General features: G+C 51.8%; 1 protein-coding gene across 1 annotated transcript in view; it reads left to right on the top strand.

Annotated features, from left to right (window-relative positions):
* The window catches only part of PKD1 (polycystin 1, transient receptor potential channel interacting), an 87,849-nt gene that overhangs the window by 32,418 nt on the left and 34,499 nt on the right, over positions 1 to 20,932 (top strand). The window contains exons 2-14 of the mRNA XM_040574781.1: positions 4,480 to 4,551; positions 5,409 to 5,480; positions 7,197 to 7,366; positions 8,804 to 9,472; positions 9,809 to 9,992; positions 13,232 to 13,446; positions 13,926 to 14,038; positions 14,121 to 14,247; positions 15,832 to 16,103; positions 16,473 to 17,222; positions 18,319 to 18,450; positions 20,095 to 20,270; positions 20,712 to 20,845. Of these exons, the coding sequence (XP_040430715.1) occupies positions 4,480 to 4,551; positions 5,409 to 5,480; positions 7,197 to 7,366; positions 8,804 to 9,472; positions 9,809 to 9,992; positions 13,232 to 13,446; positions 13,926 to 14,038; positions 14,121 to 14,247; positions 15,832 to 16,103; positions 16,473 to 17,222; positions 18,319 to 18,450; positions 20,095 to 20,270; positions 20,712 to 20,845 (3,086 nt within the window). The remainder of the gene's footprint in view (positions 1 to 4,479; positions 4,552 to 5,408; positions 5,481 to 7,196; positions 7,367 to 8,803; positions 9,473 to 9,808; positions 9,993 to 13,231; positions 13,447 to 13,925; positions 14,039 to 14,120; positions 14,248 to 15,831; positions 16,104 to 16,472; positions 17,223 to 18,318; positions 18,451 to 20,094; positions 20,271 to 20,711; positions 20,846 to 20,932) is intronic.

Raw genomic sequence — 20,932 nt, 5'->3', positions numbered from 1 at the left:
CTGGCAGTTGTGCTGGGGAAAGTGGGACTGAGGCAGCCCAGGAAAGGCCTCTGGAATCGGGAGTGGGGTGGAGAAGTTAAACAAGAACAATTATTCGGTGTTCACCGTGCTGAAAATAGAGCAGCGTCTGATGAAGTGGTATCTCTCACAGGTCTAAACAAACCAAAGGAAGCAGTGGGTCTTGTAAAGCATGCGGGTGCGGGGACTTGTTGCTGTGGGCTCTTGCAGAGCCCAGGCTGGCTGAGGAAGGGGTTAGACAGCACCGGCTGTTGGATGCCGTGGGCACAGCTGTTCTGCTGTCTGTGTAGCTGCTCCAGCTGCTAAAACACTGTCTTTGGACCAAAATGGGGCCCAGCCCTGTCCCATGACTTTCACTTCGGTCACACAAACACGAGGCAACCCCCTTTCTGTGGGGGCTGTCCTGGATCAGGGAAGTCTGGCTGGTGGAAGGAGGCTGCTGGGGATTGCTCAGCCTTGCACACCCACAGCAAAAAAGTGATTCTCCCCAAAGGGTGCTGCAGAGGCTTCGTTTACTCACCTCATGCATCCTGCAGTGCCAGGCCAGCTGGGGAAGATGGGCTGGGAGAAAGAAAAGCTTTTGCTGTGATTGCAAGATGGGGGTGCATGGACACCTGGTGTGCTGGAGGCAGAATGCTTTATCCCTCCTGCTCTGGTGTAAGCCCCTTTATAGACACTGCAGAGGCTCCTGTGCAGGCTCTGGATGGAAACAGGAACATGCCCAAGCTGCCTCCTTTCCCTGGCACCTCTGGAGCTCCACTACCTCCAGCAGTCAGCTCTGCTGCGGTTCGCAGGCCTGGAGCTCTTTTGCTAATGAGTCGCTGCAGCTCTCCCCCAGCCTGCACACAGGCTCCCCTCTGCACAGACGCTTTTCCCTGTCTGCGGATGCTTTTCCCATTACTGTTCTGGCGGGGCTCCACGCACCAAAAGGGCTGGGGAAGGCACAAGCCAGCACTGCCCCCCTTCCCTTCCCTTCCCTTCCCTCCCTTTTTTTTGTGAAGTGAGCGGGCCCACAAATGACATAATGAGAGCATGACATCAGGCTTGGCAGGCGGAGGCGTGCTATACTCTGCTCGACATTATATGTTCTGTGGAATTAAGAAGAAAAAAACAGCAGTGCACCAAAAAAAGCCCGTCCACCGCAGCGCTGCAGAAATAAACACCCCGGCTGCCCGGGGCTGCCGTGGGGGCGTGGAGCCGCTGTTCCCCGGCCGCCCCCCGCCTGCTGCAGCGCCAGTGGCCGGGTTGGGGGCTCCCAGCACTGCTGCTGGTCCCTGCTGGCAGCTGCTCTAGGGCACACGAGGGCTGTGTGTGATTTGTACCCCCAGAATTGATGGGCCCTGTCCAGGAGATGTCCGTGGCGGTGTCTGTGGCTGATGTTTGCTCACACTCCATCCGTGGGACGGGCTGCCGCTAGCCCTGCTGCTAGCCCTGCCGCTAGCCCTGCCGCCCTCCCTGCGGCACACGCGGCTCCAGAGAGGTTCAGAGGCTCGCCCAGCCTTGCGCAGGAATTGGTAGCAGAGCTGGGAAGGAGCTCCAGGCTCCCAAGGTTCGGGCAGACGCCCTCGTTACCAAATGTTCGCATCTCCGCAGCTTCGCCTTCCCCACATGACCGATTCTACTTCCAGAAGAAGTTTTCTCAAAACTTCCTTTGCTCGCTATGTAAGTTAAATGTGGCTGCATTTTCTGGGGTGTCTGGGGAGCTGCGCAGGGAGCTCTCCCCACAGGGCATCCTTCACACAGTTCTTGTTCTGTACCGAAGTCGTCGGTGGCTTTTGGTGCCTCTCCCAAGTTCTGCAGAGGAGTGGGCCAAGCTCTCCCTGCCTCCTTTGGCAGCACACAGCTCCGCTTTGCAGGTGTGGAAACTGAGGTGGGATCAAGGAGTTGTGGCTGGCCCACAGCTGCCCTCTCTCCAGGCACCACAGCATGTTCTCAGTGCCACCCCCGGCACAACTGAACCAAGTTTTTCTTTCTTCTCGTGGGGGAGAGCGGCAGTCTGCATGTGCGGCGCATTTCAATGGAGAGCTTTGTTTTCTGCTGGCTTCAGCTCTGCCTTGAACCTGCTCCGAATTTCCTCCAGCCTGGCAGTGGGCTGGGAAAATACAGTCGTGGCAGTTTGTGGCACCGAGGCTGAGCTCCGTCCCGCAGCCTGTGCCGGGGGTTTTATTGGTCGGTAGTTCTTTCCTGCCTTTTTTTTTCTTTTTTTCTGCAACCTACTTTGGTTCACAGCCATCTTTCCCATGCCAGGAAGGCATAATATTATTTTCCATACAAGTTGGAGGGGGAGCAGTGGGAGCCGAGCTGAGCCAGGAGGCTGGAGGTGGCAGGCGCTGGCACGGCCGCCGCTCCCGGCCTCTCGCCCGGGGCCACCAGCAGGGCTCTGCTCCCCTTCTGGGCTCCTCACCGGGGAGCTCTGGGGAGGTAGAAAGCTGGGAGGCCTTCTACTGGTTCTTCATCAAATCGTGATGGCGAGGGTAGAAAATAGCAAAGGAATTAGGCTCCAGTCTGTACCTAACGGTGCAGGATCTCTTCCCCTCTGCGCTGCTCAGTGCGCAGTGACATCTAGTGTCAGTCCACGAGCCGTGTAAACGCAGCGCCGAGCTGGGAACTGCTGCCCCTGCTCACATCTTCCCTGTTTGCTGGGGCTGGTGTCAGCAGCCCTGCCAGGGTGCTCCTCCTGCAGCAGGGGCAGCGTGGTGGCGCCTGGGGCCGGCATCCCAGGCCGCCACATGGTCCCCAGCGCCATCGGTGGTGCTGAGGGCTTCGCGCTGCCCTGCGCACGCTCTCCGTGCAGCCAGCCAGCGTTGTGAAGGGGCTCTTTGAGACGCCAAAGCCCCGATTTTGTAACAGCAGGGTGGTTTGTTCTGGAGGTTTCTCTTGTCTGGGCAAGGAGCAAAAAGGCCAGGGCACGAGAGACGTCGGAGCTGGAACACCATTTCCTTCTGTCTGGGGCTCGAGGTGCTGCCTAAAAATTAACTGGATTATTTTCAAGTTTCTCAGAGGAGCAGAGAAATGCTCTTGCTGTTAAAGCTCGGCCCTTGCTTACCTGACAGGTAAACCGTGCTTCTGCAGCGCAGTCCTGCTGGCGTGGCCCTTCTGCCGTAGGCTGCCTGGCTGGCTGACACATTTGCTAGCTTTTTTTTTTTTTTTTAAGTGTGTTTGTTGATCTTTTATTGTGCACATTTCTTGGCCTTCTTTAGTGGTGTTGCTGGTGAACTCTTCTGAATCCACTCTCAGCTTGGCAGAGAACTCCTGGACAGCAAAATTGGGAAAAGTAAACTCAAACCTTTTAAAGAGACATCCATCCTTGTTACTTATCCCCATAGTTTCCTGGAATCATAAGTAGTTTGTCTGCCAATTTGGTGTAATTCTCTTCATTCAGATAAATTAAGTTTAAATATCAAAATCAAGAATTAATCCATGAGGGGGTAAAAATAAGAAGTGAGACAGTGAGGAGAAGTTACAAGAGGTGCTCAGGATAAAGGTGAGGAGGGAGCAGGGCCGGAGGATGTCTCTGTTGGTGCAGCATGCCTACAGCTGCGGGGAGCTGGGCAGTGCCTCCAGACCTGTCCGCCTCCCTGCAGCACTGCCAGAAATCCTGGAAGGAGAATAACCATTGCAAGGGCTTGGAATAAGTATTTTGGTGCTGCTAAAAGAAGGTTTTGGCCAACGGGGATTCATCTGAAACTGAAGAGTGAAGTTTATTGGGAATGAGCAGGGAGCAATCAGCGAAACTTTCACTTCTAGCTGAGTGACATTTTAAAATTGAAAGAGAGGACGTGAGGTGAAAACAGAGAGCTGAATAGGAGGACAAAAACAATTTTTCTTTGGATGAGTTGAAGGCTATTAAGTGTTACAGAGAGTGATTAAAGATTTTCTAAACAGTGTTTGTTTTATAGGGAAAGTCTAGCCTGATTTTAAACAGAAAATATTCTTTGCTCCTTCATTTCTTGTACGCTTTTTCAAAAAGGGACAAAAAGATCTTTAAACATTAAAAGCTGAATGCATCAGTTGTGTAATTAATTACCTGTTCTTTGGCATTAGGGATGGACTTGAAAGTTCCTCCGAATTTTTCTTCTGTAAGTTAATTACTATTTTAGTCTAAATTCTTTCTTAATTATTTCTTTGAACATGTATTAGACTTGCATAATTTTTTGAAGGATACCTCAAATTTAGTAGTACATTAGTCATGTCTGTAATTGCTCTAGATATGCTGTAGAATGGTATGCATATAATGATAGTCCTAATCTTTATATACACATCATACAAAGCTGTGAGCAGCAAATGCTGTATAGCTGGGATAGGTGTTTTCCTTGGCTGGGAGAGCCGTTCCCTGCTAGCACACCGAAACCTTTCTGTCTGCAGTCTGGACGGAGTTTGGAGCGAGGCTTTCTAAGCTCCAGTGACAGAGGAATGACAAAAAGTTGAACAAAAGCTGAAAGCTGTGTTTTCTTTCTCTAGGGATCTTTCCAGCAACGAGATCAGTGTTTTAGATATTCAGACGTTCAGAAGCCTGACTTCTCTGGCAAAACTGTAAGTACATGCGGCACCCTTCCAGCCGTCCCGTTACCAGCGCGCCCCTGAGCTGGTACCACGCACACGTTTGTGCTGCACAAGTCAGCCTTGTTCTCGCTCGACCTCAGCTGCTGGGCCCCAGCTGTGTGTGTCCGTGGTCTCGTTCCTCAGGGCGTTCAGCTGCACAGTCCCGGGAACGACCGATTGCTCACTGGCGTTCAGAGTCAGGCAGGAGCGGGCACGCTGCACTGCCAGGTGGAGGGGGGATCGGGGCAGGAGAGTAAGCTACATTTGTCACAAGATGGGTTGCAAAACAGAAAATGAGGATAAAGCTGTGGTGTTCAAATCCCACTTACCTTTGGAGGGAATTGGGTACTGAATATGAAGGTCCTTTGAGGAGCCCAGCGTTGGTGGAACAAAGGCCTGCCTGCGTGTCCACTGCTCCCAACACCCTGCCGTGTCTCATTTCACTAAAACTGCGCAGACTCCGTGTGGGCCAGGAGAAGGGGAGAGACCGTTCGCAGACTCACTGAACAGGCTGCGTCGAGAGGTTGTGGAGTCTCCCTCCTTGGAGATGCTTAAAAGCCACCTGGATATGGTCCTGGGCAGTCCACTCCAGGTGGCCTTGCTTGAGCAGGGTTTTGGACTAGATGACCTCCAGAAGTCACTTCCAATCTCAAACACTGTCATTCTGTGACATAGCATCTCACAGAAAATTTTGCTATCATATGTAAGTAGCTTCTGAGACCAGGGGTGGTCAGAGGTTAGCCAGTCACTAAGCAGGGCTTGGAAGAGAGGTTGATCCTGTGTGTTGGCAAGGAAGTTGTTACCAGTATGATGAACGATTATTGAACTTCCCTTTTCATTTTTTACAGAGATATAAGCCACAACAAGATTTCTACATTAGAAGATGGAATATTTGATAATTTATTTAATTTAAGTGAAATGTAAGTTCATTCTCTTTGTTTCCTGGCTCTTTACTGAGACCTTCCCTTGAAACAGCCCTTCCCTTTCCTGGGGGTGGGAGGCAGCACTGTCCTGGGGAGATCAGGGCTACCTATTGCTCCACCACGTGTGGTGGCACATACTTTGCTGTTTGTTTTAAGGGGGGAATTGAAGCCCTCCGTCCCCATTAACCCCTGCAGCTCTGCGTGCTTGCCAGATGCTCCCTTGGTGAGGTTTTGACAGTGCAAGCCTCGTCTTTCTCCGTGACATTTTAAAAACTTGTGAACCTTAGGAAACACAGAGCTGGTGGAGGGAGCCTAAATCTGCTTGGCTGCTCCTCTGCCGTGAAGGGATGAGGAGTGGATACGCTGACTGCCACCTTCTCATTACCAGGCCTCCCTGATGTTACTTCTCCTCTCTCCAACTGCTGCTTCCTCGCCCTCCTGCAGTCCCTGCAGCTCCTTTTTTGGACTCTCTCCAATTTCTTCCTCAGGCTGTGTCCTGCTCCTGGGTCCTCTCGGTACCCTTCAAGCCTAACCTCCTCCCAGACTTTGCTTCTGTCTCCTGGATACCTCCAGCCTCTGCTGCTGCCCTCTTGGCCTCTCTGCTTCTCTCCCACACCAGCTCTGCCAGAGGTGTCACAGTTTCTGGCCATTCTCCAGGCCCTGCTGGCTGTTCCTGGTTGTGTGATCACACACTGGGACCGGGGACCTAATGAAAAGCTGCCACACAGCTGTCAAAGTCGCTTGAAGACACTTGGAGAAGTTCTCCCTAAGTGATTCAGGTTCTTACCCTTATAATGCTTTTTAACTGAAGTAATTAAAATCTGTGCTGATACGTGACGGGAGGCCAGGGAACGCCACACAGTTCCAGAAGAGGTGCACGAAATCACAGCACAGAATGGTGTTTCTGTATCTGCACGACCCCAGGGATTAACCCTGTGCAATCGCTCTCAGCAAGCAAGAAAAAAGCTCAGCTATGCACTCTCCATGAAGACTAAGACACAAAGAGCATTTTCAGCTCTGCATTTTTACTTGCAAATGGCACTGAAAAGACAGAAAGGATCCGTGCTGTGTCCAAGTGAGCCTGTCCCTGCTGAGGCTGGCCTGCAAAGTGGTGCTTTCAGTATAAAAATCCTGGGTTCAGCCCCTGCGGCAGCCCAGCCCAGCTGGCGTCAGCTAAACAAATATCTTTCCATCTCTGTCCTGTTCGCAGCTGAATGCCAAAGGCTGTAATTTGGATCAAGCTTAGCTGCAATTAAAGTTTCCATCTTTTCATTAAACCGCCACATGGAAAGATTATCATTGACTTTGCATTTCTTTTTTGACAGATCAATTTTATTCTCTTAGCTATTTTTTAATGGAGCTGTAAATAGTCTCCCTTAGCTGCTGAGGCTGCCATTACATCCAATGGCTGTTAGATGGCAGACTATTTTAAATATAAGACTGTGTCTGTAATTTGCTTCTAATTGCAACAATTATTTGTAGAGTGAAAAAAGTACTTGGAGTACTTGCCTAATTCTAGCCTCTAGAAAAATCATGTTAATTATTGCTTGATTCCTTATTCATTAACTCCCCTAAGCAGTTCTTTCTGAAGCATTTCGCTGGAGTTGCGCAGATGGGAACAGTGAGGGATCTGCACATTGCTGTAATTAACACTTAGCACATGCTTCCCGTTGTCAAGTTAATGCACAACTTTTCTCTGATCTCCTGTTACAGAAACTTAAGTTGGAATCCGTTTTTTTGTGACTGCAAACTTTCCTGGTTGCCCCGCTGGGTGGAAGACAGAAAAGTGACGGTTCTCCAGGCATCAGATACGAGATGTGCCCAGCCTCCTGCGGTGGCAAACCTTTCTCTCTTCAACGTTTCATTCATCAACACTACTTGTGGTAAGGAGGCACGGCGGGCTGTGGTGGGCGAGGTGACTAAACCCGTGGAAACGGTGGGCCCGAGGGGAGCTGGTGATCCCAGCTAGACCTCCGTATGCCTCAAGTCCCTCGTTCTAACCTAATTAAGCAAATAATGGTAGCATACGGCTGTACCTTGATGCATTAAGGATAGTCGGTCACACCACGGCTGGGATCAGCAAACTCATTACAGACCCAGCTACAAGCAGCCCTCAGGTGGTGCTAGCCCCGTCTCTGGCCGGAGGATTTCGTTCTCTCATGCATTTAACAATCTGACTCTAAGCTGTGAAATATCATTGAAGTTGATGGGACTGGAGGACGTGCCAAGCTGAATCTTTGCAGGTGATGTTTTCTGGGGCAGTTCAGTGTAAAGGGGATAGGCTGGGGAGAGCCTGCCAGCTGCTGGTAGCTGTTACTGGCCAGCAGGGAGCTAAGGAGCACAGCCAGGCTGGTGTTAAAAACAAGGTAGTTCCCACGCATGGCACTCCTCAAGGGGACTTTTCTTCAGAAAAGTGGCCCGGCGTTTGCAGGAAGGCCGTGGAGAAGGCCGGACGGTTGGATGTGTTGGATATGGGAAGATCACGCGAGGCCAGCGCCGTTGAGATGTTTGGGGGAATGTTGTAGCAACCAGCAGAAACACGCAGGCAGCCCCGGCTCGGCTGCGTGGGCAGAGCTGGACGGGAGGCAGGCGGCCCCAGCTGGGCTGCGGCTGAGCACCGTGTGCCTGGGGCAGGGCCTCTGCAAGCGGCTCGAGGGGGAGCAAAGCCCCGGGGGTGAGACATGGACGTCTATGAATGCATCCTTCTGCACCTCCTGGGTACAGGCTGTGTGACACTGTCGTCTTCTCTAGCACCACGTTTTGTCTGCAGGCAGGTGGGAAGCTCTCGGCCGTCCCCAGGGCTGAAGGTGGCTGCAATGTCTGTGCACCCCCAGTGTGGGCCTCAGGGAGAGTCCTGTGGCAATTCCCCTGTGCTCCAGTGTGCCCCTCTGCCCAGCTGTGTTTGGTTACAGGCTTGTGGCTGGAAGTGAAACTGCACCAGCCCAGCCACGGTGCTACCAAGGGACAGCCTTTTCTTCTGGCCCTACCTGGGGGCTGCTCCTTGGGCCTCCTTTCAGGGTCAGACTGTGAGCGGCTCCATGTCCTGTGGCACCATCAGGCTCCCCAGTGACCCCTGTTATTGTGCATTCCTGCTCCATAAGCCTGTGGAAGTGGCTTTATTTCTGTTGGCATTAGTTAGTAGAAAGAGATGGAAGTCATTGCTGAGGGATTGAAGACTGCCAGGCAAGACTCAAAAAGGAAGTGGTTGGAGTAGAAGCAGCCCACTCACCGGGGTGCGGGGTGGTGTCTCTTGGAGTTTCATCAAGCCATGGCTTCACAGTGTCAGTTTGTAAGAGGATCTTCTGTTCTCCCCCCCCCAGGAGCTCAATATATAACGTGCCTGACAAGCAACCACACAGGTGAGGCTGAACTGGTCATCCTCTTCACGTCTGCTCACCCCGGGAACCTCACCGAGGAGACCTGCAGTGCCCTCTGTTACGCCGAAGGCCAGGAATACGGAGGTTTCAGCACCCAGGGGCAGTGTTTGTGTGGTTCTGCCCATGAACCGAACTCTTCCTCCAGTTGTTTGCTGTTTTGCACTGAGCATTTGCCTGGGCAGGCCTGCAGTGGCCCATCGCTCATCCACTTTCCCTTCGAGGCTCAGCTGTCTGTGTCTTTCACAGGACTCCAGCCCCGGTATGGCCTACACCAGGCCGTGCTCTTCAATGTCAGTATTCCCATTGCCGTCAGCACTTTACAGTGGGATTTTGGGGACCAGACAGAGGTTCTCAACACCACTGGAAATGCAGTTGTCCACAGGTATGCCTTACCTGGGCAGTACAATGTCACCGCCACCCTCTTTGTGGGCACCAGGTTCACATACGTGCAGGCAGAAGTTGAGGTGGTGGCTTCACCCCAGAAGTTAGAACTGCAGTGCCCTTCCTTGATCAAGACCAACGAGAGTCTGGACATCCGGATCCGTAACAGAGGTGGCAGTGGCCTCACGGTGTTGTACGGTATCACGGCAGAGGCTGGAGAGCTGGGCAGAGGTAAGCGGGGCTGGCTGGGAGGCCTGAGGGTGCTGAGCAAGGGAGGGGGTGGCACTGGATCCTGAGGCTACCCTTGCCACTCCTTCCTAATGAGGAGTAAGGGGTGACTCCTTTGGTACTCCTTGCACCCCTGTGTGCTTTACCTGGGCTGACCAAGCAGTGCTTTGCCCTGTGCTGGGCCACGAACAGGACTGCACAGAGAGCAGTTGAGCAGTGAATAGGATTTGCTGGCATCAAGACGGGCAGGACACTCCTGCTGCCTTGTGCCCCAGGTTGGGTTGGGGTGTGTGATCCCATAGGAAGGGCATCATGTCTTTGTTCTTCTGCCTCTCGCAGCGGTTCACCCCATGTGTCCCCCCGACGGCTTGGTTTTTCTGGGCAACAACCACTGCTACCGGCTGGTGGTGGAGAAGGCCGAGTGGCTGGAGGCGCAGCAGCACTGCCAGGAGCACGGCAACGGAGAGCTGGCCTTTGTCAGCAGCCCTGAGATCCAGGGCTTCTTGGTCGCTCACGTCATCAGGTAAGCGGGGAGGGTAAGGGTTAAGATTTCCTAGGGAGGGATGTTGTGCTTCTGGGGTTACATCTGCAGAGGTGTCTGGGGGGAAGAGCCCTGCAGCGGGCAGCCCTCTGCAGCCAGTCGGTCTGGTGGGTTGCATGGGTCCGAGCTGAGGGTGATACAGCACGGGGAGAAGCTGGGTGTGAGGCTGCTGAGCAAGAAGGAGGAATAAGCAGAGCTCGAGCCTTGCTGTACTTGGCTTGTTTCTGTAGAGGCTGTAGAGGGAAGAAGAGGGTAGAGTCAGAAAGACTGGAAATCAGAACTGGCATTTGTGGGATTGTGGCTGGTGGGCGTCTTGTGCCTGTGTTTGTGCCTGTGGGTGCCTCTGAACTGGGTCAGAGACATCCACTGGGTCCAGCACAGTGTGCAGGCAGCAAAGGGGGTCAGGTGCTGGTGGCCAGGAGGTGTTTGGCTGCTAGGCAGGGCCAGAAGGTGACCTTAGAAGCAGCTCCCCCCATCAGCAGAGCTACAGCTGGATTGTCCAGTGCGGGACACCGGGACATCCAGCAGCTGCTCCAGCACAGCACAAGCCAGCGCTGTAATCCTGCCTCTCAGCTAGGAATCCCACATCCTGGACACACGGCTGCAGCCTGCAGCCCAGACCACATCCCCTCTGCTTTTGTGTCCTGAGAAGGAGCAGCGCTCCTCTGAGCGTCAGGCTCCGGGAACATCTGTTCCACCTCAGCACTCGGGCTTTATAAACAGGCAGCGCTGGAGCATCAGCCTTGGGTTACGTGGCCTCTCCAAGTGCCCTCTCTGCAACCAGCCGGCATGGGGGAAAGAACACGAGCAGGGGAGCTGTGGGGGCCTGACAGCTCTTGTCAGCACTCCCAGGTGAGGATGTTGCAGATACCGTGTTAATAAACGCGGCCCAGAAAGCACATGCAGAGGGAACAACTGCATGTGATGTAGGTTTTGAACAGACCTGCTTGAGGACTGGCAGCCCTTCTCCCCAAAAGTGTGTCCTTGCCTCGTTGCCTTTGCATTGGGCTTTATCCTGAGGTTACAGATGTTGTCCCTGCCCTGGGGAAGAGAAGTCTGCCCCTTGCCGTGGGTTAGGAGCTGGTCACTTGGTGTGCTGATTTTTCAGGCATTGCGTGCAAGGCTTTTGATGGACTGCAGTGCAAGGAAATCATGAGACCTCGGATTAGAGTGAGCCGCCCAAGCTGTTTCCCAGCTGCTGCCCCACATTGTTCTCCTCCCCAGCCCCCTTTATTTAATCTCTTTATTTTATTAATCCATTCAGATAAACATGAATGAGACAGTTCCAGGATGCGATTTCCCTGGTGATAAAAGACAAATCAAGCAAGCCGCAGGTTTTTGGAACATGCAGCTTCCATAGTTTCTTGTGGGAAAATGACAGAAGCTGAAATCTGTTTTTCATTAGAGCACGTAGCAGCAAGGACTGCTCTTTTCTCTCCTTCGCTCCTATCATTTGATGACCTCCCCAGGAGCAATGCACACTGAACCAGTGCCCTCTCCTCCTCAGAGCCCACACCCCTTCCAGGGGACCCCATTTTCCTCTGATGCAGTGCAAAGAGTCCCTCTTCCCTTTTAAGCCTCCTCAGACTTTGTTCTGCTCCTGCTGCCCCAAGGAAGGCAGCTCGTTCCTTCCTCGGAGGTGGAGGGACACCCTCCCCTTGCTTCAGATGAAGTATCTGGAGCCCCCTCATTGCTCTCTGCAAGGTTATGGGCCTAGCAGTGGGGCAGGGGTGGGAAGCAATCCATCCAGCCTTTTCCTTTCTCTCTTTTTTTTTTTTTCTTTTTTTCTGATGACTTGAAGTTAGATCATAGCTGGAATTAGAAGAGGAAAAACTCGATCGGGTTTTACTGATGGCAGCAAACAGGCGGTTTCCTACCCATTCTCCCTAATCCCCTGCCAGTGGTTCGGGAGCAGAGTGGAGCGGCTATTTATTTTTTAATCTTATTTGCAGTGAAAACTACTGATTCACAGAACAGTTATTTTCGTCGTCGTTTTTCAGCATGACCTCATTAATCATTCCATCTGTCGTGAGCCCAGTGGTGGAGAGACACCAGTTACCTCCCCTGTCTGCTCGGTGCACGGCAGCTGGACCGGGCTGCCAGCGTGCTGCAGCAGAGGACAAGGCCACAGCAGGAGGGGCTGGGGAGAAAAAGCGGGGGGTTCGAAGGGTGCACGGTGAGGCTCTTCCCCCCAGAAGTTAATATGGAACAAATGCCTCGCTTTCTGCTGGGTGCGATTAGAAACAGGCTGTTTGTGGCTATGAAAGACCATTCAGCACTTTCCACCAGGATCTCTGCTGGGATTCATCCAACTTCCAAATGTGGAAGGGCCATGTCATCTTCCTAAAATGGTCCTGGCGGTTTCTCTTGCATGTGGGGCTCTTCTTCCTGCAGTGCTTTGGCCGCTGCTGCTGTGTGTTGCCCCCCGCTGTGTTTGCTGCCTTTCGGTGGTGACTGAGGAGTTTATTATCTTCCAACAGCTGCATCAGAGCTGAACAGGAGCTGAACAGGAGCTCCCATAACTGGCACCATCTGAGCTTTAATCCTGCCCTGGTGCTGATTCCACTTGCAGTGGAGAATCAACCAATGGCAAATTCCACAGGTCCCCAGAAAACAAACGAAAGTTTTCTAAAAGTTGAATCTTTTTTTTCAGACAGTTTTGTATGACCGTAAAATTCCCCTTAAGTCATGACTCAGTAAAAAAAAAAGTATCTGTGAAGGTCATTTAAACGGCGATGCAGGCAGACTGCTCTAACAAACCGCACTGCTAGGAGAGGCCTGAGGTTGCAGTCAACCTGCTGCACCGCCTGATGCAGCCATCCCCGTGAGCTCCTTCTCCCTCCCTTGCAATGTACCCTTGGTTTGCTGGCTCTGTCAAATCCTTTGGGCTCTACTGTCCCCTCTACATCAGAAGGCAGGTGGCTTTCTACAGCCTGTAGTACAGGGGCCTGAGCAGCTGGTGGACAGCAGAATGGTGCACCAGGAAGGAGCTGCTATTAGAACAATAAGTGTTAGTGGCAGAATGGATTCTGGAATCCTTTCGTAACTGAAAGGTTCCTTTACACGCAGCTTCTTACACCCGGATGGAGCTGTTGTTGTTAAGATTATTATTTTCATAGAGAACCATAGATGGCATCTGTCCCAGATCTTTCTAATACTCATAATTTCCTGAAATCCACCCCCCCCTTCTTCTTCTTTTTTTTTTTTTTTTTTTTTTGAAGGAGCCTCGATGTCTGGATTGGATTCAATGATTTTGCAAGCACTGGAGCACAGCAAAGAGGCGAAGGATTTAATCTGGAGAGCTGTCAGAACTGGCTGCCAGGAGAACCCCATCCATCAAACGCTGATCACTGTGTCCGGATGGGCCCAACCGGGCAGTGTAACACAGACCTGTGCATGGCCAAGCACAGCTATGTGTGCGAGTACAAGCCAACAGGTGGGCTCTGCTTTCCTCCTGCTCTCAGCTGACATCTGAGGCAGGCAGGTGTCCTGGTGGCGTGTGCCAGGGAAAAATAGGGCTGCATGGAGGGGGCTGTCCAGACCATTGCCCCCTTACCAAGTGGCACTGTCAGCAACCGCAACATTCCCGTTGCAAGGAATTTGGCCCACTCCAATCTTTGCCATCTATAGAAGTAAAGAGAGAAGTAAAGCTCTGATGCGGAGCTTTGGAAAGAGCTTCTCCCCATTATTTGAGCAGTCAGTGCTGCTGCCTGTGTCTGGGGCTGTGGCACTGCTGTCATGGCTCTTCTTTCTGTGCCATCTTGTAGTCTGTGAGATGTTGGGGTACTGTATAGGAATATATATGTATATATATATGTGTATATATATATATATATATATATATATATATATACTATGGGGCCTTGGAGATTGTTACGTGAGTCTCATTTGTTCAAATACTTGCTTTGTAAACAGGAGTTCTCTTAAATGCCGAAAACTTCCTTGTGGGAAACCCTGTGTTTGAGACACACGTGGCTTTGAAAAACGTGACAGAAGATGTGCTGTCAGCTCCATTGCAAACTGGGGAGGTAAGGAGAGTTTGCTTATCCTATTGCTGTAGAGATGGTCCAAGAAGACACGGGTAGGTGAGAGCCTTGCTTTGTTTTGCAGGTGATGGTGTTCCCTGAGCTGGCGTTCAGGCATGAGGGGTATTTGACTGCCCTGGAGTTTGTGACACAAGACCTGCATCAGCCCGTTCAAGTGAGGTTCCAGGTGCACAGACCAATAGATGGAGAAGGTGAGACATCTCTCAACACTTCGGCTATTGTTAGGGCTGATGCCACGAGGGCCATGTCAAACTGAGTGTGAGTGGCTTTCTTGTGGCCCTCTGGCTTCAAAGCTTCTGCTTTGACGCCTTAAAAACTCAGAGATTTGGTTCTATGCTTTATGGAGACTCAAGTGCAAAATCGGCAGGTGTAGTTGGACAGCCTGAGGTTGCCTTTAAGAAGTAGGTGTCCTGGGGAAATGAATAGAGAGACAAATCAAGTGGATGAATTTTACATTGGCCTGACAGCTTAGAAAGGGGCAGAGCCGCAACTGCATGGATCAAAGGCAGGATAAAAACGGTCCTGTTGGAGCCAACCAGCACAGCCGGAGAAGAGATTTCTGGGTGGAGCGGTGGTCCTGGAAAAGCAGTGACCAGAGAACAGCTGAGCAACTAAATAATGGCTCTTCATCAGCTGTGGCAATGTGGATGTGGTGGGTTAGCAATGGGGACTGGAGTCTGGGCTGACAGCTGTAACAGGGACGGTACAAAGGGACAAACGCAGCTGACTGCAGTGCTGAGAATGTCTCCTCTCCCATTGCTTTTGTGGCAGAAGTCTTAAAACAAAGAAGCACTTTTCTTATTCAGAGACCCCAGGGTGTTCCCAGTTATGCCTGTGGTTATCCCTGCTTAGTGAAAAGGCCTCTCCTGGACCTGCGTGTGAGGATGGTTCCAGGCATGTCTGTCTGCCAGCTCTGACTTGAAGCGGAACATTCAAATTCTACATCAAATGCAGAGCTGGTAGTTATAGAGTCTTGTGTTTCTCTGTTTAGTTTAAGCTGACCAGCAGCTGCCACTTAGGAATGATGCTTCTTCCCCACAAGGACCCCAAGCAGTTTCTTATGGCTTTGTTACCTGTCTCCGTGCCCGAGGAATGATGAGAGCGTATGGAACACACGTAGAAGGGAATTAATCTTCTGAGTTATACTTTTACACTTTAGGAAGAGATGATATGTCTAATGGAACGTGTTCTGGTCCATCTGGCCCTGCAGGTTAATGAGGAAGAGTATTTTCTTGAGCCCGTTTGTTCCTGATGGATGAGATGATCCAAAAAGCCCTTTACTGCTTGTACAACGGCTCAGTACTCACAGTTTGGCAACAATTAATTTTGCAAGCAATTCTTTGCTATAGCCATATATTTGGCTGATTACGAAAGGATATTTTTTGACACTGAAAAACTGATACTTTAACATGGAAACATTAACTTAAGAAAAGGTACTTAATGTGTTTTCAGTGTCAAAGCCAGCTCTGCTTTTGCTTGGAACAGCTTTCGCTTGAACATAGATCTCTTTTAGATTGCAAATTGGCGCATTCTCACTGGAAAAGAGACTGACTTTGTTTTTAACAATCTTCCTGCCTTTGTGAAATTTTCCAGTAAAACAGGACACTTTTTACTTACGTAGCACCAGGATGCATTGCAGTTGCAGCTTTTACTAAGACTGGAGTCATCATCAGTCACAGTGGGAAAATATATGGTGAATTTGGAGCAATATAGAAGTGCACTGAAGAGTTGCCTGTTAGAACACTAATCTTTGCTTCCTCTTTCACCTCTTCCAGATTACCAGGAGGGACAAAATGCTACAGAACCGTTCCGTACTTCTCAGGATGACGGGAACTGGACTCTACTTGAATGTCCTCCTGGCTTCCAGTGGTGTCATTTGACTGATTTGTGCTCATTGGCAAACAACTGCTGCAATGCGACAGAGTGCACCAACAGTTCTCTTGCCAGCAGCCCCGCGTCCCTTCAGCACAATGAAAGCCAGCTCAGCTATCAGCTCATCGAGGAGTTTCTCTTCACAGTACCAGCTGGCCCTTCCTCCCCCTACCTGGTCAGTGTTTATTACTGCTGCACCTCGTGCCACCACTGTCTGTTTTCCTCTTTGCAGGCTGTGGCTCCCTGCAGTAACAACCTAGTGCAGTCAGTTAAAACACTCTGCAGCCTCTCTGCTACTCCCATTGCCCTTAGGAAGTGCAGGTAGAGCATAGAGCTGAGTTCCTTGTTAACACATGACATTTTTGGTTTAAAGCGGCCAAGGAGAGCAGAGTGGTGAAATATTTCCCCACGCAGCATTTGGATCTGTGGCTTTTCTGTGGGTTTCCCTTTGGCAGTAAATCCAGCTGTGTTGCCCAGGCAAGAGTTGGGTGCTGAGTGCTCTGAACTTGATGCATCAATCCAAAAATGTCCCCTCTCTCTGCAGGTCACATTCAGAAAAGAAGATATTTTTGTCAGGGCCAGGGATGTCTTCGGTATCCAGCACAGCGCAGGCTTGGGCTCGTTCCTCCAGTGCCAGCCAAGCCCCACGTCCCCTTACAGAACCAACTTCTTCAGCACAAACTCTTCAGATTGGGCACTCGGGCCGTCTGCCAGCTCCGCTGGTGCCACCTGGATCAACAACACAGTTTGCTCTCTCCGAGTTCGCTACGCCGAGGAGCAGCAGGTCCCGGTGATCAGCCCCCACAACACGGGGCTGGAGCAGCCGGGGCACTACACGGTCAGAGCCAGCGTGGACAACGGGCCCTTCAGCGCCAACCTCTCTTGCACTTTCTGGGTCACCTCCCGGGTGTCGGGCCTGCGCGTTGTCCACCCGGCTCCCCAGGGAGGCAAGGTGTACGTGCCGTCCAACCACACTGCCCTGCTGGTCAAGCTCTCCTCGGGCGCGAACGCCACAGCTCGCTGGCTGGGCGACAACCACACCGTCCCCTTCGAAGGGAGCTGCCCCGCGGCTGTGGCTCTGCTGACTGCCGACTGCGCCAGGGAGACCAACGACACCTGGTTTGCCGTGCTCAGCCTGAGCGGCCTCAGGGAGGGGTCCAGCAGCCACGTGCTTGTGGCGGAGAACGCCGTCAGCTCCCAGAACATCACCGTCATAGTGAAAGTGGAGGAGCCCATCCGCGGGCTGAGGGCCACTCCTGACCCTGAGAGCAGAGTCCTGCTGAATACACGAGTGGTGAGTGGCTACTGCTGCTGTTAATTAATGATTTTTAGCCTTTACTGCTGACGGCGTGGGTTTGACAAGAGGAGGACTGGGGGTCAGGGCACAGCGCTGCTTGCTGCTAAGCGCTGGCTCGTGGGCCATGCAGTCAGCATTGCTGCTGGGGCGTGCATGTGGCAAAACCCACTGCTGCTCGCTGGCAGGAAGGCAGCTCAGCTGTGTGCTCACTTTAATTCCCTCAGGTAAGGCAGCACGTAGTGTGAGGGGCATACTGGCTTTGCATTTGCCCAGGGGATCACTCAGAAAATTGGTATATTATCAGAGGCCAGTGATTACCTCCTTTTGACTTGTTGAGGTAGTTATTCTTCTAGGCATTTTGATTTGCTCTCCTAAATCCTTACACCAGCCGGCTGAAGCTATAGGCATGTTTCACCCATCCATCAAAGTCTTGGATTGCTCTGGTGTTTGCAGTCTGTTTTTTTTTTTCTCAAATCCGCTGTCCCCAGAACTACAGCCAAGCCCTAGGAACCTGTTTAATAGCTGCCTGTTGATATCTGTGAAATGCTGTGTTCAGCTTCTGGCTGCTTGTGGCAGAACCCTGTGCCTGCAGTGCCTTCTCGTCTCACCCTCCCTAGCTGCCACGGTCTGCTCAGGAGGCACGGTAGGAGGGAGGAAGAAACCCTGCCCCATCCAGCGCAAGGCAACCACTTTAGCCTTTGGGTCAGGCAGCGTCCATGGATGAGAGTCAGAGACTGAGTTTGCAGGTGTAGGTGAAGCTGAGTCGTTTCTGCAAAGATTTCAGAAATGTTTTCAGCCAGCGAGAAGGAGACCTGATGCCCAGAGCAGAGCATTACGGTGTGGGAGCAGGCGGTGTGGCTTCTGCTCCCAGCTCTGCTGCTGGTTTTTAGGGTCGGGGTGTGCAGTGCTCTGTCAGTGACACAGCTGCAGATGGTCTTGCACCCCTGTGTCGTGCTCTGAGAGTGCTGTCTGACTGATATGTGATGCCTCCCAGTCTGGCTCTGCTTCTTCTCCAGGTCATCTGGAGATCTCCTGGGAAGCACTGTGCATGCTTTTCCCTTGCCCTAGTATAAAATGTCCTCATGCCTTTCAGAGCTACGTCCCTGTGATGGAAGCCGGGTCAGATGTGACTTTCCGCTGGACAGTAGATGATAAGCCATCTTTCACTTTTTACAATGTTGTCTTCAACGTTATCTACCAAAGCCCAGCTGTGTACAAGCTTTCGGTAAGCTAAGGCCTTTCCCATAATACCATTTTAATCCTGGGTTTCCATTTCATCCCGCAAACTAAGCAGGAAAAGCAGCAGGGAGAGGAGAAAGCAGAGGTTTCTGCAGACACCCTGCCCCATGCAGGAGCTGCCAGCAGTGCAGGTTTAGGCCATGCGCTGAATTGAGTTGAGGTTTTCACTGGGCTCCTAACGAGCTCATCTGTTGTTCGTCACTGAGCTGCTCATGCAAATGCACATAGTTGGTTTCTTCTTATGGCCTCCTCTCCTGCTGGCTTCTCCATCTTTCTCATCTTTGTGTTCTCTTTTCTCCATGTTCTACTTTCTTTTCATGGAGTACCTGTCCTTACTCCCTCCCAGCAGGAACGAGGCAGCGACCCCACAGCAGGGTGCTGCCCACTGCCTTGGCACACAGTAGATGTGCATTTAGAACCAGGCAGGGGCAGGATTCAAATGTAAGACTTCTGTAGCCAGGACAGAGCTTCTGCCACAAGCTCTTCTGGTCTCTCTCCTGTTCTCTTTCTACTGGTGCAGACAGGAACAGTGATTTTTGTCATGACACCAGAAGAAGGAGGGAGGAATCTGCTTTGGAAGAGGAGCTTACCTCTGGCCAGGTCATCTTTCTGGTTCGTGCCATGTACTGCCATGCACAGTCTTGGTCTGGCTCCAAGCTGCTTGACACATTTGCAGGATAATTGCTGGCTTCCTGAAGGGACACCAGCCCTAGCTCTGAGGGCATGCTCATGCTAACTTGCTGGGTTCAGCACCGTGCTGGCAAGCTTGGGTTGCTTTTACTTACGGAGTTGAAAAGGTGCCGTTAGTCTGGGCTCAGTGTAACAGGTCCACAGAAGCAGAGGCACAAACTTTTATCTGCTGGTACTTTTATCTGCTGGTGCGAGAGGTCCCAGCTGGGTTTGAAGGGTCCCTTCTGCCAGCAGCTCAGCTCTCCGGCAGGTGAGGAGATGGCAAGATGCCTCATCATTAGGTATTAGTGTTACACGCCTAGATAATCTTGCGGATTCTGCTCTACTTCTGTCATGCTCCTTCAGTCTCTTGCCTGTCCCTTTCCCTCCTCTGCCCAACTTTGCTCTCACTCTCTGCACCCACCAAGCACAGGGTGCTGGGGCTGCACTTGGCACGTTCAGTTTAGGAGTCCCCCCATCCCCACACTGTGCTTGGAGCCACTCACCTGCAGCTGTCCCAGGGAGACTGAGTGGTTCTTGCTCCCTCGGTGTCTGCAAGTCCCTGTGCTCAGCAGCTGGAAACAGTGCGGGGCACACAGAGCAGGCAAAAGGATGGCTGGCAGTGTCAGGGCCAGAGGAGCCTCGGGATGAGCAGCCTTTCTGTCCTCTTGCTGGCCAGAACCAGCCCTTCCTTGGGCTAACTTAGTGGTGGAGGTGTGGTGGGTCCAGTAAGAGGAGGCTGTGCCAGGTAGGTAAAACCATAAACCTTCCGGTTTATGCTGCTTTCCGGTGCCATTCAGGCCACTGCTTCTGCCTCCCTGTCCCCCAGGCTGCTCTTCTCTGACCTACCCTGCCCGCCTGCCTGGGGCAATCTCTCCCCTGTGGTGAAGCCCCTCTCTGAGGAGAGGGCAGCACAGCACGGTGATCCCAAATGCGTTCTTTGTCCCACTGTCCTTCCCAGCTCACCGCCTCCAACCACGTCAGTAACTTTACAGTCAACTACAACGTCACAGTCGAGATGATGAACAAGATGAAGAACCTGACTGTGTTGGGCGTCCTGCCGGTCCTCCCGCAGAACAGCACCGTGGAGTTTACAGCGAGAGTTCAGGTTGATTCAGCTGTGGACGCTCTGTTCCTGTGAGTCCTTTGCAAGTTGCCTGAACTTAGGGTTTTGCTGCGCATGACTTACCAGCCTTCCCTACATTAGGACTCTTCTCAGGGCCAGTTGATTTCAAATGTCCCATTCTTCAGCCGCTGTCTCACTGATTTAACGTGTTAACTGCTGTCTAGTGTGATTCAGTCACGCTAGCTGGGACCTGTACTTCAAGCCTCAAATACTTTTCTTTTAAAGGTTTGCAATGCTGCTTCAATGTTTAGTTCCCCCTCTTCTTACCAGTGCTGTGCTCCTCTCACAGCCACGGTTATGCAGCATTGGCACAGCTACTGCGTTGGTACTTGGCATTATAATTCCTGTGTTTTTGTTTGTTTTTTTTTCCAAAAAAAACCATCCCTGCCTCTGAAAGACCTGGGCCTGGGGCTTGTGTTGAACAGTGCAACATGGTCTGTATATTTCTCCAGGTGGGATTTTGGAGATGATGTCCAGGAGACATACCAGTTCAAACCTCCCTACAACAAGTCTTTCCTTGTTCCTGATCCCAGCGTCCATGAGGTTGTAATTGAGCACAATGTGTCACACGTCTATGAACACCCAGGTAAGCTCGGGCTGGTTCTCTGTGGAAGAAGGGACTCAGACGTTTTTGTTGGGGGGGGTCACAAGGTGTCTTCAAATAAAATGGCTT

This window comes from Cygnus olor, chromosome 15 (genome assembly GCF_009769625.2).
Source record: "Cygnus olor isolate bCygOlo1 chromosome 15, bCygOlo1.pri.v2, whole genome shotgun sequence".
Lineage (NCBI taxonomy): Eukaryota > Metazoa > Chordata > Aves > Anseriformes > Anatidae > Cygnus > Cygnus olor.
This window is presented reverse-complemented; position numbering and strand designations above follow the sequence as displayed.